General features: G+C 44.9%; 1 protein-coding gene across 1 annotated transcript in view; it reads left to right on the top strand.

Annotated features, from left to right (window-relative positions):
- Window positions 1-17088: 17088 nt before the first annotated feature.
- Window positions 17089-20547, top strand: part of PNPT1 (polyribonucleotide nucleotidyltransferase 1) — a 76133-nt gene continuing 72674 nt past the window's right edge. Inside the window, exon 1 of the mRNA XM_044289417.1 lies at window positions 17089-17285. Coding sequence (XP_044145352.1) covers window positions 17116-17285 — 170 coding nt within the window. The 5' untranslated portion in view covers window positions 17089-17115. The remainder of the gene's footprint in view (window positions 17286-20547) is intronic.

Genomic DNA, 20547 nt, shown 5'->3' with positions numbered 1-20547 from the left:
AGCCTTAGATACACAGATACATAGACAGATAGCTAGATAGATAGATAATAGATTAGATAGATAGATAGATAGATAGATAGATAGATAGATAGATAGATAGAAAGATAGACTTCCTGCTGGATGATGTTGGTTCTATATGAAGCAGTTAACCCTGGAAGGTTTGCTGCTAGTATTTCTTAACCAGCTTACTAGTGCCATCTAATGGTCATAACATTATGTGTGGTTCTGCACAGTTAATGGCTCAGGCAAACCACTATATAACCAGATAAAAATACATCAGTACATAAGAGTGGCGCTACCCGTCTCAGCCATTGATGAAGAAGTGGTGCAACTTCTGCCCACTTCAGTTATGTTTTATCTACAGGCATGGATATCATGATCATGTCAATATGAAGAGTACCAGGGGCTGGCAGAGAGTGGGTGCCCTGGCAATCTAATCAGTAGCCAATTGCATATTGATGAGTGACCAAAAGCAATACAACTGTGATTTGCACTGGGGTTTGCTTGAGGAGGAAGGGGGCATTTCTAGCTATAGGGGCTGTATATGGGGGCTGTGTAACTGTCACTAGATACTGACATTGTATGAGGACACTGGCTGTGACAGTACGAGGCCTGTGGCTGTCATTCTATGGTAGGTCAGTCCTGCAGCTAGTACTACTGATAGGATTGCCACAGTGGGGGACTGCCATATACCCCTGATGCCCAGGGGGACCCACCTAAGCCCTCCTCGTGGCCACCAGTCAAGTATATAATAATCTGATGCTCTCAGCATTATTAATGTAGGACCATTAGGCCCTTATTCAGCTGGTCAGCCGCCGCAGGTGCCCTCCTGACTTCAACTGTATTGCCGTTCTCAGGACGATGACACAGTTTCATACTGTGGTGAGGGCACCAGTATTTTGTGCTGCACTGTGGTATTTGGTTCTGCTGGGGCGGGATTTGTTTTGCACTTTGGTATTGCTGGTCCCGCCTACTTCTGTTGCCCCTGCATACATGCGTTATCCTGCCTTCTGTCAATTTGGACCCGCTTACAACATAGGGCCACTTTTAGGTTTATTTCTAGGGCCACTTCAAGTTCCCAGTCTGCCCCTGGTTACCACCTAGCCAACCAGTCAGGCTGACATCAGGAGGCTAGTATAGGTAAAAAAATAAAAAATTAAGTATTTTATCCAGCACCTATTTTTAACAGGAGAAGATACATTTTTTTATGTTCTGCCACCTGCGCCAGAGCACAGTGCACATCCGGACTACACCCCCTCTGTCTCCTCCTCTCTGTCACCACACATTGCAGTGGCCGTACCCAGTGCTACCCTGGATATCCCAGGCACTGTGTCACCATCTATTGCTGCTCTCCGGAAGGGGTGGTAAGCCGTGGTGCACCTCAATGGGAAATAAGTCCAGAGCGTCAGGGTCTACAGTAAACCAGTGTGCTTCTTTACTGGAGGAACTCAAGTGCAGAAACAGTACAGTCAAGGGCAAAGCACTGAGCTGGCTTCTCCAGTTTAATCCCTGGCAGAGGAAGGTCCTGTGCTGAGGAAAAGCCTGAGCTAGCCGTCCCTCTCTTTCTTAGAAGGCTAGTACTGAGGCCAAAGAGCTGCAGTAAAAGGTCTGCAGCTCAGTTATCTGGTCCCAGGGTCTGTGGCAGAGTATCTCCGTCTCAGCGTCTTCTTCTGGTCCCTCATGCAGACTGGCAGGGTCTCTTCTACTAAAAATTGGTCCCTATCTGCAGACAACTAGGGGCCCTGACTGCCAGGGCCGGCTCCAGGTTCATGAAGGCCCTTGGGCGATAAAGTCTCAGTGGGCCCCTTGTGGCATTTTGCATGGCCCTTACAGCAATGAAACTGCATGTATTATAGATTACATACCTTACACAGAGAGGAGATATGTGAATGAGTCCTTATGTGCCTACTTTTATTTTCTAACCAGTGTTTCAGTCCCTCAGGTCTACTCACAGATATGTGCCCCCTGACAGTAGATATGCCAAGATATGCCCCCTTCATAGTAGATATGTCAAGCTATGTGCCCCCTCACAGTAGATATGCCAAGATATGCCCCCTTCATAGTAGATATGTCAAGATATGTGCCCCCTTCACAGTAGATATCCCAAAATATGTGCCCCCTTCACAGTTTATATGCCAAGATATGTGCCCCCTATACAGTAGATATGCCAAGACATGTGCCCTCTTACGGTGGATATGCCAAGTTATGTGCCCAGTGCCCCCTTCACAGTGGTAATGCCCAGATGTGCCCCCTTCAAAGGAAGTGAAAAAAAAAAAACAATAACTACTCCTCGCCTCATTCACTTGGCTCCTCCGATGATCTGCGCTCCCCATCAGCAGCAGCAGGATACTGTCACACATCGCGCTGCTGATTCCCAGCCTGCCCCGCTCCTTCTCCTACACAGATCAGCAAGATGATGTGTGAGCACATTGTGCTGCTGCTGCGGTGGAGCACTGGCGGCTCAATGGTGGAGCAGGGAGCAAATACCGTAGTTCCCTGCTTGAGTAGCGTGCCTACAGTGTTTGACACCCGGGGCGGGTAGTTTCTCTGGTACCCCCCAATACTTAAAAAAAATTGTACCCCCTCACAGTAGTATTGCCCTCATTGTACAACCTTAACAGTAGTTTTGTACAGATGTGTGTCCCCTCACAGTAGTTATGCCCTCTCACAGTAGTTATGCCCTCTCTGTGCCCCTTTCACAGTTGTAATGCCCTATCTGTGCCCCCTTCACAGTTGTAATCCCCATTGTGCCCCCTTAACAGTAATAATCCCCATTGTGCCCCCTTTATAGTAATAATCCCCATTGTGCCCCCTTTATAGTAATAATCCCCATTGTGCCCCTTCATAGTAGAAATGCCTATTGTGCCCCCTTCACAGTAATAATGACCACTGTGCCCCCTTCACAGTAATAATGACCACTGTGCCCCATTCATTGTAGTAATGACCTCTAGCTCTGTGCCCCCTCCATAGTAGAAATGCCTATTGTGCCCCCTACACATTAGTAATGCCCTCTGTGCCCCCTCCATAGTAGAAATGCACTCTGTGCCCCCTCCATGGTAATAAAGACCTCTGTGCCCCTTCCATAGTAATAAAGTCCTCTGTGCCCCATTCATAGTAATAAAGACCTCTGTGCCCCCTCCATAGTAATAAAGTCCTCTGTGCCCCCTCCATAGTAATAAAGTCCTCTGTGTTCCCTCCATAGTAATAAAGACCTCTGTGTCCCCTCCATAGTAATAAAGTCCTCTGTGTTCCCTCCATAGTAATAAAGTCCTCTGTGCCCCCTCCATAGTAATAAAGTCCTCTGTGCCCCCTCCATAGTAATAAAGTCCTCTGTGCCCCCTCCATAGTAATAAAGTTATCTGTGCCCCTCCATAGTAATAAAGTCCTATGTGCCCCCTCCATGGTAATAAAGACCTCTGTGCCCCCTCCATAATAATAAAGTCATCTGTGACCCCTCTGTATTAAAAAAAAAAAAAAAAAACACAGTAACTACACACCTTGTCCTATTCCTTAAGCTTACAGTCCTTTCTCCCCTGCAGGCACAGATCGCTCTGCAGCACTGTGTGGGCAGAGCTTATGCAGATTACCGGGCTGCAGGTTCCGCCCCCACACAGGCTGGCAGCGCAATCTGTGCCTGCAGGCTGAATGGTGGAGCAGGGAGAAGTCTTCCTGCTTCACCATTCCATGCGCCACCGGCCTGAAGGAGGGGAGAAGAGCGGGGAGCTAAGCGGTGAGTGACAGGACCCAGCTCCCTGCGTTTCACCAATGAGCGCTTCCAACTGTATTGATGGAAGCGCTCATTGCTTCTGGCCTCTGGCAGCTGTGTGGATATGCCGGGTGCTGACGCTGGCCTTGCTGACTGCTCTCTTTATATTCAGTTTCCAGCTTTCTAGTGGGAGAGGTGGAGTGGAGAATGACAGGCTAACAGAAGCATTGTTGCAGTTTCAATGTGCCATAGACTTTAACAGAATTTCAATACAAGTCTATGGGAATGACTAAGCAGTTTTTCTAGACATAAACAAATCTTCAAATGTAAACAACAGAGTTAAACCAGACAGTCAAAAGGTCCGCAGCTAAAAACCGCAAACATTATTGACATGCTTCAGATTTGGAAATCCACAATGCGGGTCAATTTCTGCATGGAAACAATCCGGAAAGTGTACATAAGATTAGTCTGAGATCATCCGTACTGTAATACGCTGCGGTTTCTCCACGCAGGAATCCACATGGAAAAACTTCACATATTCTACAACGTGTGCAGGTGGCCTAAGGGTTTGTCTATGCTGCAATCTTGGTCACACGGCAGCTATCACAGCCAAGAATCATAGTGTTGAGGTGCTAGCATAGATATGAATAGGGTCGCACTGTCATCACTATGTAACTGAACCCGTGATTAGGAATCTGCTTGTGATTCCTCCATGAGCCACAGTGGAAGCACTGATAAGCAGCGCCAGGGTCTCTGGAACTGAACACGGTGACTGTGATGAGTTACAAAAGTGCAGCAGATTATGATTTTCTGGCAATGACAACCAAGCCAAACAGAACCATGATGCCAGTGTAAACAGAACCTTAAAGGGGTTATCTAATTCCAAAAATGACCCCCACAATGCCTGGGCCCGTCCTTTAGATAATTACCCCGTTTTCCTGCATGGCCACCTCTGCATCTTCTTATTGCACGGATCAAAACATCTGGCAACGGGGGTGACGTCACCCGTGACGCAAGGGGGCTGGTCGCGGCCTGCTATTGGATATTTTGATCCACGCGACGGGGAGATGCAGCTGCGGCCGTGCAGGGATCCAGTGTAACATGGGTCCTGGGAACGGGGTAAGTATGATCCATAGGAGGGGCCCGGGCATTGTGGGAGGGAACATTTTTAGAATTGGATAACCCCTTTAACGCTGTATCAGACAGCCAGATCAGGCCGGCGATTGTGTGGAGGGAATCGTTCCTTCCCGACCTCGCTAGTGGAGGAAACGGCTGTTATGACATGCAGCGATCTCCTCCACATCATGGGGTGGAGCGATCCTTATGCTATTGCTTGACCCCATGCTGTCCAGTTGTTTGCCGGCAGCAGATTGTGATTACTCAGCATGATCTGCCGCCAGCAAATGAGTTTTAAGAAAGCTTAAAGGGAGTCTGTGTCACGCCGGTGACAGGTTTGAGAAGGTCTGAAAGATTATCTGCTCATTAGTGATCTGACAGCATCTTTTGGTTTCACTTTGTCTGTGTGTTGCTTGTATGTCCACACCTCCTGTTCAGGTGTGGATCATGTGACCTTTACCTCCCTCTATTTAGTTTGACTTCACCCATCACTCCTTGCTCTGGATAGCTTAATTTGGTGTTGGAAGAGCTGGAGTGTGGTTCTAGTTGAAGTCCTGGTCATCCATCATCCTTAGAAGTTAAGTGTTCCGCTTGTTGTGTTTTGTATCCCCCCCCCCCTCCCCTGTTGTTTACTAGGCCTCAGTGAGACGCTGGTTCCTTCACCAGGGAAGGAGCGGGTTGTCTCTGCCCTGTCATTAAGTCTAGGGCATCTGAGGGCCACCAGGGTTTTCTAGGTTCCTGTGTATGGGCATCTCTACCATCCAGAGGTGCCCATACGGATAGGAGTTAGGGCCAGGAGCAGGGTTATATAGGTTGTGACCCTTTTCCTTCCCTAGCGGTGAGGCCTAGTGTCTTTTCCTTTCCGTCTTGTTGTCTTTTGGTGTTCTCCCCTACTACATCCGTGACAGTCTGTCACCAACGTGACTGGTTTTAAACTGATCACATATTTCAGTGGGGCACAAAGACATGACATAGATGTTACCTGTGTTTAGTTTTTATGATATGCTAATGAGCCATCGCAAGCGCCCAGGGAGGAGAATTTGCTGAAAGGGCCCAGGTTCCACTGCCTTACTTGCATCTAATGCCGCCCCTTAGTAAGCTCTAGCCTAGGGTGGCCACTGGCTTCACCCAAGAAAGCCGAACCTCACCGGCCATGCCCCCAAACTGATAAACCCCGCCCACCTCCGTGAAGCCACGCCATCGTCGACCGGGAAAAAAAACGGAGGGAGGAGAGGGAAGACGTTTCTGAGGGGAAGGTGAGCTGGGTGTGCTTCTTCCCCCTCAGTCAGCCACAGGGAGCCATGTCTGCGGCTCTAGTGACTGACGGGGGATGAGAGAAGCCACTCAGTTGCTGCAGCTTACGCTCAGACAGCACAGTGCTGCTGTATGAGTATGAGCTACTGGAAGGGTGGACATCCCTGTCCAGAAAACCGGACTGTCCGGCCTAAAACCAGACATCTGGCCATCCTACTCCAGCCAGCCCTGTGTTTCTATGACATCATATTTCCCTGTAGCCCCTGCACGCTTCACCGCCGGGCCCGGGCATGCGCAGTGTTATACCCACTGTGGGCAGAGGTACAGAGATATGTAGTGCCTATGCGCCAGTTACTGGTTAAAAATCGGTGCATTTACACTGCATATCTCTGTGCGCATGCCCGGGCCCGGCAGTGAAGGGAAGAAGCAGGGGCTACAGGGAAATATGATGTCATAGAGACACAAGGCTGGCCGGAGATTTACTTGGTCACCTCTCCCCTATGGGTCTGCCTGACAACTAATTGTCTGCTAAAGGGTTATTCTATGATAATATAAAGTGTGATAAAATAACAATAGACACTATACTTACCTATCCTGTCAGGAGAGGCACCGCGGCATGCTGGTCGGTGGGGTCGCCAATGTCCAGTGGGTATTGCAGGTCCCATTAATTAGAATAGGACCCATGTAATATACTGACACTGGAGGATGCGTCACCCCAGGGTGCAGTGCCATCAGGGCCGGCCTAAATGGGGCCCCCTGCTGAGCTGCCCAAACAGAAGTGGAAGAGAGCTGGTGGCCGCACCTGAGAAGCGCACAGACAGCACAGCAAGGAGCACTGGTCCCTGGTCTCCCGCCCACTGTAGCCCGCAGGGTCCTTATGCTGTTCCGTTCCGTTTATACAGAACCATCTATTGAAAATGTTATGCCCAGCCTCATTTTTTCTATGTAATTACTGTATACGGAAAAACAGAACGGAACCGGAAACACTACTGAAACAAAAAACGGAAAAACTGATCCGGTAAAAATGGCTCGCAAAACACTGAAAAAGCCATACGCTCGTGTGAACGAGCCCTTACCAGGACTTTTCTCAAGCATTATAAAAATACTGTGTGAGAAAAGTCCTGGTGAAACGTCACATTGGTGATTAAAGAACACGACCTTTGAACAACTTTTGGGAGCAGCGTGGAATTTTATTTTCTAGTTACTTGGATGCTGAATCACTTCCATAGCTGCTGGGGCAGCGCCATTCACACTGCTCCCGCTGTGCCGCTTGTGCTTTATTTTATTGGGATATCTAATATCTATCTCTCTCATATCTATCTAATATCTACGGCATCTATCTTATATCTATCTATTATCTATCTATCTATCTCATATCTATCTAATATCTATCTATCTAATATCTATCTTATAGCTATCTATCTATCTATTATCTCTCTCTCTCATATCTATCTATCTATCATCTATCTATCTATCTATGTCATGTCTGTCTATCTATCTATCTATCTATCTATCTATCTAATATCTATCTATCTATTATCTATCTATCTATTATCTATCTATCTATCCCATATCTATCTAATCTATGTCATGTCTATCTATCTATCTAATATCTATCTATCTATCTATCTATCTATCTAATATCTAGTATCTATCTATCTATTATCTATCTATCTATTATCTATCTATCCCATATCTATCTAATCTATGTCATGTCTATCTATCTATCTAATATCTATCTATCTATCTATCTATCTATCTATCTATCTATCTATCTATCTATCTAATATCTAGTATCTATCTATCTATTATCTATCTATCTATTATCTATCTATCCCATATCTATCTAATCTATGTCATGTCTATCTATCTATCTAATATCTATCTATCTATCTAATATCTATCTATCTAATAACAAATCAAATCAAATCAGCTTTATTGGCAGGACTAAATACATTTTAGCATTGCCAAAGCAAGTGGGAAATAATTAGGTAGGGTTGGGGGTGGGGACACGTCCAGGGTGGGGGTATAGGAGTCCATGGTATATCAGGCTTCTCTCAGTCTATGGCAGGCAGTAATATATTGTGCCATCTATGTAATATCTATCTATCTAATATCTATCTATCTAATATCTATCTATCTAATATCTATCTATCTAATATCTAGCTATCTAATATCTAGGTATCTAATATCTAGGTATCTATCTAATATCTAGGTGTCTATCTAATATCTAGGTGTCTATCTAATATCTATCTAATATCTATCTATCTTATATACAGTATATCTATCTATGTAGAAGATATGGAAGTTCAGGGCAGCACACCTAGTGAAACAACCTGTAGCAGGGGGTGCCAGCGGTATTGCACTATACCAAAGTGATGATCAATAAAAATAAATACACCGCAGCACTTCCAGTAGGTGAAAATAGTGGGATCCTTTTTTTCACCCATGCAACGTTTCGATCCACTTGCTAGGACCATTTTCAAGCAATGCATCTCAGTACACATTTATGAGGTCACAACATATTTGCATACATAAGTGTCAATCGACTGTACATAGAAAAATATACTAGAAAAAAGCTTGTGTGTACATATAAAAACATTGTGCTGTATAGCCAATATTAATCTGTACATAATACCAATACAAAAGGATTGTCCATATACTTTAGTATTGAAAAAACACCAACATTTATCATAAGTGGTAATTAATAGTGATTAGTGGTCACCTGTGTGTACAAGAAAGTAGGAGGGCCGGGCATGGAGTTAGGCGCGCTCAGCGGTCGGTGGATTTCACATCATGAAGTTACGACTCGAGGATACAGCCTTCCGGAAATCGAGCTGCGCATGTCCGTGATGTCACTCAGAACAATCACGTGATCATGAGCACCAAGTCACGTGACCGATCACATGATCAGTCACATGAACGTAAAGTCAAAAGAAGGTAAACAGGTAATAATAATAGATAAGCCAACCTAAATCAGGACAATTCACTCTAGGTACTGTGATAGAGGATGTGCTGTCCTTCGACGCACTATCCTCCAGTATATGAAGGTGAAAATTGCAGGGGCAAGCGTCAGCTGGTCCCCGCATGCCTGACCCACACTTGACTCACCTGTAGCAGGCGATAATGTCCAAGGTGGCCGGAACAAACATTGTAGAAACGAGACCATTTATACAGCATAATAAGCGGAAAACCCACCAGATAAATGCCTAAATGTCACGGAATTCATCGCTAGTATCCAAGAGATCGTCCATCCCACTGGTGAGCTCAGCCTCTCCATCCGATGGTCCTGAAAAGTGAGTTATCTATCTAACTTTCTATCCCCTAACTATGTCATATCTATCATCTATCTATCTATCTATCTATCTAATATCTATCTATCTATCTATCTATCTATCTATCCCCTAACTATGTCATATCTATCATCTATCTAATATCTATCTATCTAATATCTATCTATCTATCTATCTATCTATCTATCTATCTATCTATCTATCCCCTAACTATGTCATATCTATCATCTATCTAATATCTATCTATCTAATATCTATCTATCTATCTATCTATCTATCTATCTATCCCCTAACTATGTCATATCTATCATCTATCTAATATCTATCTATCTATCTATCTATCTATCTATCCCCTAACTATGTCATATCTATCTATCCCCTAACTATGTCATATCTATCATCTATCTAATATCTATCTATCTATCTATCTATCTATCTATCTATCTATCTATCTATCTATCCCCTAACTATGTCATATCTATCATCCATCTAATATCTATCTATCTATCTAGTTTGAAGAAAGTGAGGAAGCAGCACACTGTATAAGCAGGGGGTGCACGTCCGGCCAGTGTGGACCAGCACCTAGGTCCAATGTATTAGAAGAGAAAAATAGCCAGCAGCACTCCAAATCAATTCAAAAGTTGATGATTTATTGGACCCAAAGTCAGGCGACGTTTCAACAGCTTGTTGCTGTCTTTATCAAGCACAGTGCACATGTGTTACAGACACACTTTAAATAAGGGCATCAATCAAAAATAGATTAACATCAATTGAACATAATACAGTGAATGTACAGTGAATGAACAATACATGTGATCATAGAAAATACATATAACAAATTGGCCTCATTTGGCAAAAATAATACATCAGACTAAAACAACATTAATTCCACATATCGTGATTTATATGGAATATAACATAATAAGTGTCAGTGATTACCCTAATAAGGTGAATTAAAAAACTCACTGTCAGGTGGGGAGCTGCATGGTTGTGCATGGAATAGTTTTCCCCAAATTGCGGAATTTAAATCACCCCCTCTTTTCTCCTATCGGAGAGGACGGAATGTGGGTGATAGATTGGTGAAGGCGGATATGGGCAGTGCCAGGATCAATGTGAGGACAATGTGTGGTTCTACTCGTACTGGCTGTTACCCTTGCTATCATTGCATAAATTGCAAACTTATGATCAAAGGAGATACATTTTTAAATCCGGCCACTGGTGGGATGATGAAAATCACTCAATTCTTGACCTGTGACTCATCCTACGTGGTCTACCAACTGACCTGCCCGTGTGGGAAGTGGTATGTTGGTGAGACCACGTGGGATGTAAAGACACGATTGAATCAGCATCGCTACTCCATCAGGAAAGAAAAGATGGATTTACCAGTGTCCAAACATTTTAAAGAGGCAGGGCACACACAGAGTGATTTGAGATTTCGAATTTTGGAACAGGTAGAATTGGGGAGGCGTGGTGGAGATAGACAGGCTATCCTTAAAAAACGCGAGTTATACTGGATATATACGCTAAAGACGTTAAAACCCAATGGGTTAAACGTGGACTTTAGGGTGGATTAGTGTAGTTTGGCCCTGGCACTGCCCATATCCTATGCCTTCTCTACTCTGCAGGATCCGTATCCCTTTCTGTAGGTCAAATGCACGTGTGTTTCTGCATTTGAATCATTATCCTGAATCAAGTATTTTTTTATGAGAATCGCTAAAATTTTCTCTCTTTGTTTTTAGATTCATTTTGACCTCACTGCCTTGGCGGAGGCGCTGCATGATGTGACGTTCATCCTGGTTCCAGTTGGCTCCCCAATATCTATTTATTCTATTCAATCAATATATGTCTGGTTCAGTGCTTTACTATTTGTGCGGAATTTGTTGTACATTGTTCTGGATGCCCCCGTATACTGTTCATATAGAAAAATTTGATCCGTTTGACTGTGGTACCTGCATTATTATGGTTGTTCTTCCCTTTTTTTCCTTGAATTGAATGCTTATATTCATTTATAGGTATCAATGTTGTTACTTTTTGAGAGAATAGTGGCGTTCCGTGGGGATCCCCCTGCGATGTAGGTTTGTTTTCCCATTGTTCACGCCGATATCTCATTATTATGAATTGTCAATCAATATGTGACATTCATATACAAATCAAGTAAAACATTTTTTATAGTTTAGATTTTGGATCTTTGGGGCACTGTGCCCGACTACCATACGTGCTTTGACAGGACCCAATTCATTTATAGTATCGGGTTCCATGGACTAGTAGCTCTATTGAGATCACTTTGATCATGTGATATGTGTTGGGTGGCACCCATTACTGCTCTGACATGCGCACAATGCATTTGATCCAGTTTCGCCCATCTTAGTTGTGGGTGTTAGCCAGCCGCTTGAAAACGGAGGAATCGCGAGATTTGATATTTTCACGCATGCGCTAATTACGTGTATTTTCGCGCATGCGCTAATTACGAGATTTGATATTTTCGCGCATGCGCTAATTACGTATAGTATTTTCGCGCATGCGCAAATCGCGTATGGGGACGCCAAGGAGCATGTTCAACGCCAACCATGCAGCTGCCCACCTGACAGTGAGTTTTTTAATTCACCTTATTAGGGTAATCACTGACACTTATTATGTTATATTCCATATAAATCACGATATGTGGAATTAATGTTGTTTTAGTCTGATGTATTATTTTTGCCAAATGAGGCCAATTTGATATATGTATTTTCTATGATCACATGTATTGTTCATTCACTGTACATTCACTGTATTATGTTCAATTGATGTTAATCTATTTTTGATTGATGCCCTTATTTAAAGTGTGTCTGTAACACATGTGCACTGTGCTTGATAAAGACAGCAACAAGCTGTTGAAACGTCGCCTGAATTTGGGTCCAATAAATCATCAACTTTTGAATTGATTTGGAGTGCTGCTGGCTATTTTTCTCTTCTATCTATCTATCTATCTATCTATCTATCTATCTATCTATCTATGTCATATCTATCATCTATCTAATATCTATCTATCTATCCCCTAACTATGTCATAGCTATCTATCTAATATCTATCTATCTATCTATCTATCTATCCCCTAACTATGTCATATCTATCATCTATCTAATATCTATCTATCTATCTATCTATCTATCTATCTATGTCATATCTATCATCTATCTAATATCTATCTATCTATCCCCTAACTATGTCATAGCTATCTATCTAATATCTATCTATCTATCTATCTATCTATCTATCTATCCCCTAACTATGTCATATCTATCATCTATCTAATATCTATCTATCTATCTATCTATCTATCTATCTATCTATCTATCTATCTATCTATGTCATATCTATCATCTATCTAATATCTATCTATCTATCCCCTAACTATGTCATAGCTATCTATCTATCTATCCCATATCTATATATCCCCTATGTCATATCTATCATCTATCTATCTATTTAAAATGATGGAAGAAAGGCAGCATTTTGACTTCAGTGAAAGAAGTGGCTTCCTTTACCCCCCAGCCCTCCCAGCTCCCCCTGGTGGCAGTCTATAGATTGCTCAGCTCCAGTGTGTATCATGTCCATTCCTTATTACTGAGCCATTGCATTTTTTTTTTATTGAATCTTGGTATAAATCTGGCTTTTGCACACAAACCGTCCGTCCCATCAATTAGGCTACATGAACACAACCATATGTGTTTTGCGATCTGCAAATTGAGAATCCCCCCCCAAAAATAAAACGGATGACGTTCCGTATGGCATCTGTTTTTTTTTTGCAGATCCATTGTAATAATCCCTATCCTTGTCCGCAAACTAGAAAAAAATAGGACATGCACTATTTTTTTTTTGCAGGACAACGGAACGGACATACTGATGCGGACAGCACACGGTGTGCTGTCGGCGTTTTTTGCGGACCCATTGAAATGAATGGGTCCGCATCCTATCCGCAAAAAAACCGGAAAGGACACGGAAACAAACGTTCGTGTGCATGTAGCCTAAGGCTCCATTCACACGTCCGCAACGTGTTTTGCGGATCCACTGAGCCGCAAAACACGGAAAGCGGCAATGTGCGTTCTGAATTTTTCGGACCGCACATTGCCGGCACTATAGAATATGCCTATTTGCGGACAAGAATAGGACATGTTCTATTTTTTTCGGGAACAGAATTGCGGACCTGGAAGTGCGGGCCCGCAATTCCGTGTCCGGGCAGCACATTGTGCTGCCCCATAGAAATGAATGGTCTGCAATTCCGTTCCTCAAATTGCAGAACGAAATTGGGGACGTGTGTATGGAGCCTTATTGTAAACCAAAACCAGGTGTGGGTCAAAAACACAGAACAGGAGGAAATCTTTGCCTAAGGCCTCCTGCACATGACCGTATGGCTTTTTCAGTGTTTTGCGGTCCGTTTTTTCACGGATCGGTTTTTTGTTTCCGTTGTGTTTCCGTTTCAGTTCGTTTTTCCATATGGCATATACAGTAATTACATAGATAAAATTGGACTGGGCATAACATTTTCAATAGATGGTTCCGCAAAAAACGGAACGGAAACGGAAGACCTACGGATGCATTTCCGTATGTGTTCCTTTTTTTGGGACCCATTGACTTGAATGAAGCCACGGAACGTGATTTGCGGGCAATAATAGGACATGTTCTATCTTTAAATGGAACGGAAAAACAGAAATATGGAAACGGAATGCATACGGAGTACATTCCGTTTTTTTTGCGGAACCATTGAAATGAATGGTCCCGTATACTGACCGTATACGGAACGCAAAAAACGGCCAGTAAACGGGGGGAAACAACGGTCGTGTGCAGGAAGCCTTATACCTTATCTCTGAGTAGCCTCACTACTGGTTTGGGCTCCCAATAACTGATGGAAACAACTGAAGTGTGACCTGGGCCTTACCTGCTTCCTGACACTGGCTCTCGGCTCCGGTGCTCTCCGACCGCTGCTCAGGTCCCTAGATGTCATCATCCATTTTGACACTGCCTGCAACCAATCGTGGGCCACGGCGGGGACTTCTCCGCTTGCGTCATAAATAAAATGTGACTGTTGATACAGTACTTCAGAATTTGGGGCCCCGCTTTTAGTTTTGCCCAGGGCCACATTTTGTCTAAAACCTGCCCTGAGTGCCGTCTCTCCCCACCCAATGTCAGATCTGCCTGGTCAATTCCTTCGGAGAGAAGCACCGAAATGCAACACTAAGAACGCTGCAAGAAATGTCTTTCCTGGGGCTAAAAGCTAGGGGGCCGGTTGTCCGTGACGCCATATATCTTCTACATGTGCTCTGCCACTGCATTTCTTCTATACCCAGAAATAACTGTAGGGCCTCATCCACACGACCGTGTTTTTACTCCGCGTCCAATCTACATTTTTTGTGGTTCGGACATGGACCCATTCATTTCTATGGGGCCAATGTCATCCGCGTGCTGTCTACATCAGTGCGGCCAGTCCGTAAATTATAGAACGTCCTATTCTTGTCACACGGTGATTTCGTCAGTGATTTCCACCAGTGATTCCGAGTCGTGTTGAACAAACTTCTGTTTTCAAGTTTGGCGTACAAGGTTCAGGTTATCTAAGAATTCCATAAGTTCCGGTCCGTGGTAGCGGAATCCATAACGGAATTCGTAGATAACCCAAACCTTGTACGCTGAACTTGAAAACAGAAGTGCACTTATCCCTATCTGCGATTGCGGACAATAGGACATGTTCTGTTTTTTTACAGGAACACAGAAGGAACTACGGATGCAGACAGCGCAAGGTGTGCTGTCCACATCTTTTGCGGCCAAAATTGTGGAACGGATGCGGACCCAGAACTACGGACGTGTGAATGGACCCTAAAATCAATCAGTACGTGAGCTGTCTGCAGAAAATGCGGAAAGCACACATCAGTGAAAAACAGAAATGTGGACGAGGCCTTACTCATGCACACGACCGTTGTTTTGGTCCGCAGTTTTTGCAGCTCAGATGCGGACCCATTCACTTCAATGGGGCCGCCAAAGATGCGGACAGCACTCCGTGTGCTGCCAGCATCCATTGCTCCGTTCCAGAGCCCCACAAAAAAAATAACATGTCCTATTCTTGTCCGTTTTGCGGACAATAGGCATTTCTACAATGGGCCGCCCATTACGGAAATTACGGAAGTCACACGGGCAGCTTCCGTTTTTTGCAGACCACGATAAAACGGAACGGTCGTGTGCATGTAGCTAAGGGCTTGTTCACACAAACGTTTTTTGTGTTCTGTATACGGAACCATTCATTTCAGTGGTTCCGCAAAAAAACGTAATGTTCTCCGTTTCCGTATTTCCGCTTTTCCGTTCCGTTGGAAGATAGAACATGTCCTATTATTGCCCGCAAATCATGTTCCGTGGCTCCATTCAAGTCAATGGGTCCGCAAAAAAAAATGGAACACATACAGAAATGCATCCGTATGTCTTCCATATACGTTCCGTTTTTGCGGAACCATCTATTGAAAATTTTATGCCCAGCCCAATGTTTTTAATGTAATTACTGTATACGCAATACGGAAAAACGGAACAGAAATGGAAACACAGCGAAAACAAAAAACGGAACAACGGATCCGTGAAAAACGGACCGCAAAATGCACTGAAAAAAGATATACGGTCGTGTGAACGAGCCCTTAGGCCTTATGCACACGACCGTTGTGTGCATCCGCGTCCGTTCCGTCATTTTTCACAGTTTAGCGGAGGTCCCATTCATTTCTATGGAGCTGTAAAAAAAAAACTGATAGTCCTTTGTTTTTTCTCCGCGTCCGTGATTCCAGTCCGTCCAAAAAATATAACCTGTCCTATTCTTGTCAGTGGAAAACGGAGGACGGACCCATTCAAGTCAATGGATCCGTCAAAAAAACAGATGCACAACTGGTATGTCATCTGTGTCCGCGTCCGTTTTTTTTCTACAAGACCTTGGTGCAATAAAATTACACTTTTCATTAACCTTCCTTTTTTTCCCCGTCAAACAAAAAAAAGGAAGACACAAGGAAACACAACTGAAGCAAAATCGGACACGGACCACTGAAGCCAAATCACTGACAGTGAAAAAACACTTAGGCCTCATGCACACGACCGTTGTTGTGTACCGTGTCCGTTGTTCCGTTTTCCATGATTTTCTGCGGACCCATTGACTTTCAATGGGTCCGTGGAAAACTCGGCTAATGCACCGTTTGTCATCCGCGTCCGTGATCCGTGTTTCCAGTCCGTGAAAAAAATAAGACCTGTCCTATTTTTTTCACGGACAACGGTTCGCGGACCCATTCAAGTCAATGGGTCCGTGAAAAAACACGGAGGCACACAAGATTGTCGTCCGCGCGTCCGCGTCCATTTTTTTCCTATCATTTGCATGGCAAACTTGACTTTTTTTTTTTACTTTCCTTCATGTCTGGACACGGATCACGGAACCCCTTTTTGCAAACTGCAAAAGAATGCTGTCGTGTGCATGAGGCCTCATAGTGACCTCCGTATTCTGTCCATCTAGTTGAATTCATACTGAAAAACCCATTGCTTTTTATCGCTGCACGTCCAGGGCTCCCTCTTGCGGCACTCCACAGCTTGAACGGCAACCAATGACGTCACCGCTCCTACGGAATGACCTCTACTGGCTCCTCCCAGGACCCCGAGAATCGAAACTGGATAGTCGCGCGGTGACGTGGTGACGTCACTAGGAGCGCCAGCCAATGAGCGCGCACGTGGTGGGGAGGGTGACGGACAGCTGTCATGGCCGCCTCCTTGAGATGCCGGTTTGAAGTGATGAGCGGAGTGCTGTGCAGGACATGGAGCTCGGCCGGGGGGCGGAAGCGGCGCTGTGTCCTGCCCTGGTCCCGGGCACACTTGTATGGAGCAGTGAGGGCAGCTAGCCGCTCCGTGTGTATGGAGCTGGGGGGCAGGTAACGCATGACACGTGACACAGGCTCTGTGCTGTAGGATGGCAGGTCACTATGGAGACGCTGGGTAACGGCTTGGAGTGCAATCCCCTCTCCTAGTAAATGCTGTATTCCCCATGGATAATACCGCAGCACTTTTCAGCTGGTGTTCCTCTGTTAATCCTACTGGAAACGTGTAAATACATCCCACAACTGAGTGTTACCATTCCTCTTGCTTAAAGGGGTTTGATATTGATGTCATGAGCATCTGATTGGTGGGGGTCTTCCACCTGGCACCCCCGCTGATCAGCTGTTTGATGGCAGCATACCCAGCATATCCATTCACTAGAATAGGACTGCGCTGCACATAGGCCACGTGACCTCTTCAAATGGCTGATCAGCGGGGGTGCCTGGGGTCAGACCCCTACCCATCGGATCCTGGGGATAGATCAGTAATATGGACACCGTCAGCTCTGGTCGGACCGTGTTACACTGGTGCAGAGATGCACCCTATAACCCGGGGGAATGTGACGTGCAGTTCATTCCCACATTCCTAGGAGGAATAACAGAGGGACAGCACGACGCAGAGTTGTAAGAGAAGATGATCCAGACTTGTTACTTCTCGAGGACTGGAATTACCGGCTAATACAGACATGTCAGGTCTTTAGAGGCTTTATCTCTCTTGGACGGGGATTGCACATCGGTGGGGTATTCCATCACTGTCTAGTTTGGGCATAACTGCTCAGATCTCCACTGATCCCAAAAATGAAGGGGCGGTGTAGGGAAAAACATCCCCCTTTGGCTTTTCTTCTGACTTTGTAGCAGTGTTTTCTTAGGCTACTTTAACACTGGCGTTTCGGCTTTCCGTTTCTGAGATCCGTTAAGGGCTCCCACAAGCGGTCCAAAACGGATCAGTTTTGCCCCAATGCATTCTGAATGGTAAAGGATCCGCTCAGAATCCATCAGTTTGCCTCCGATCAGTCTCCACTCCGCTCTGTTGTCCGTCTGATTAAACTGAGGCAAACGGATCCGTCCTGACACACAATGTAAGTCAATGGGGACGGCTCAGTTTTCTGACACAATAGAAAACGGATCCGTCCCCCATTGACTTACAATGGTGTTCAAGACGGCTCCGTCATGGCTATAGAAGACATAATACAACCGGATCCATTCATGACGGATGCATGTGGTTGTATTATTGTAACGGAAACGTTTTTTGCAGATCCATGACTGATCCACAAAAAACGCTAATGTGAAAGTAGCCTCAGTCGACTGTTGCAGTTATCGTGTTCGTCACCAGTGTGTCTTACTGAGTGCAGTAGCACCTGGGTGGCAGGGATCGGGGTTCTATCTGTGGGCATGCATTAAAGCTACATTTATGTGACCAGATCTGTTTTCTGGTCCCCAGATTGCGGATTCGCCAAATACAGAGAATTCCCGTGTTCGTCCTGCACTTTCAGCAGGCCTTGTTCTAGTGAAGCCTGTTCTCGCCTGCAAAACGGACAAGAACAGGACATGTTCTGTAATTGGCGGTATGGCCGCACGGATGTGGTCAGCAGACAGATGACATCCATGTGCCATCCGCATTTTTTGTTGGCTCCATATAAACATGGCCACTGACCGAAAGTCCGGTTGTGTGAATCTAGCTTTAATCCGTGCACGCGACCGTAGCCTGTTTTGCGGGCCACGCCTGCTTTATAGAACAGACCTATTCTTGGCCATGAGACGGGCAAGAATAGGACACATTCTATTTTTATACGGACGTGGACAGCCCACGGTGTGCGGTCCGCTTATTTTGCGTCCCCGTTGAAGTTAATACGCCACCTACAACCTACACAAACTCTGGATCGGATACAGACCAAAAATGCGTTCATGTGCATGAGGCCTTACTTGTTGTAGGATCCCCATGCTGTGTAAAATGTCCCATCTTTGGGGATCTACGCCGCAAACGTGCACTGCCGTACATGAAGCCAGCGGTGGAGGTCACCTGGCAGACATATAATGGTGGGGTTCACACGACTGTATGTATTTTGTGGTCTGCAAAATGAGGATCCACAAAAAATAAGGATGACGTCCGTGTTGCATCCGTGTTTTTTTTTTTTTTTTTTTTTTGCAGATCCTTTGTAACAATGCCTATTCCTGTCCGCAAAATGGATAAGAATAGGACATGGTCTATAATTTAGCAGATGGCACGGAACAGACGTACGGATGTAGACGGCGCACGCGGTGCTGTCCGCATTTTTTGTGGACCCATTGAAATCGGTCTGCATCCAACCCGCAAAAAATGCAGATCGGATGCGGACCAAAAATACGGTCGTGTGAATGGGGCCTTACAAGGAGGTTTTACTCCACAGAGGGGTCAGTAATGTCGCCCAGAGGACACGCTCACACTTTGTAGGACTGATTCCATGGACAGGACTTTGGAACTGTGCGGACATTTTGGTCATGTTCACTGATCCTTCAGCGTTGGGGGTGGTGACGTTTCCATACTATCTTGGTCATTTCCCAGTATCCCATCCCTTGGGATAGCCAAGGATTTATCTAAGTTTCTCGTATCAACCCATCAGCTTCCCATTTTAATTTTTCACAGCTCCTTCAGGAAATGAAAGGATCCATCAGATTGGTGGCTGTGGGCAACTAAGCCCGTTTTCCTTTACACCACTTTTGATAACTCTCCCCCCAAGTCTTAAAGGGGTCGTCTCACTCCAGTAAGTGGCATTTATCATGTAGAGAACGTTAATACAAGCTGCTTACTAATGTATTGTTATTATCCATATTGCTTCCTTTGCTGGCTGGATTCATTTTCCCATCACATTATACACTGCTCGTTTCCATGGTTACTGACCACCCTGCAATTCATCAGTGGGGGTCGTGCTTGCTCACTATGGGAGCACACATAGGCTGGTGCTTTTTCCTATATTGTGCAAGCACGACCACCGCTGCTGGATTACAGGGTGGTCTGTAACCATGGATACGAGCAGTGTATAATGTGATAGAAAAATGAATCCTGCCAGCAAAGGAGGCAATATGGATAATAACAATGCATTAGTAAGTGCCTTGTATTAACGTTCTCTACCTGATACATGCCACTTACTGAAGTGAGACAGCCCCTTTAAGGGTGTTCACCCCCAAAGTGTGTTCTATAGCATGTCCTAACACACTGATCGTGGAAACAGTTTCATTGGCTCCCATTCACGGCAATGAGCAAAGACGCACTTGTTCTTTCTCAGAAGGAATGGTGTTTGTAAGGATGTGGAAGGATGTCTTTAACAAATGAATAAACATA

This window comes from Bufo gargarizans, chromosome 4, assembly GCF_014858855.1.
Source record: "Bufo gargarizans isolate SCDJY-AF-19 chromosome 4, ASM1485885v1, whole genome shotgun sequence".
Classification (NCBI taxonomy): Eukaryota; Metazoa; Chordata; class Amphibia; order Anura; family Bufonidae; genus Bufo; species Bufo gargarizans.
This window is presented reverse-complemented; position numbering and strand designations above follow the sequence as displayed.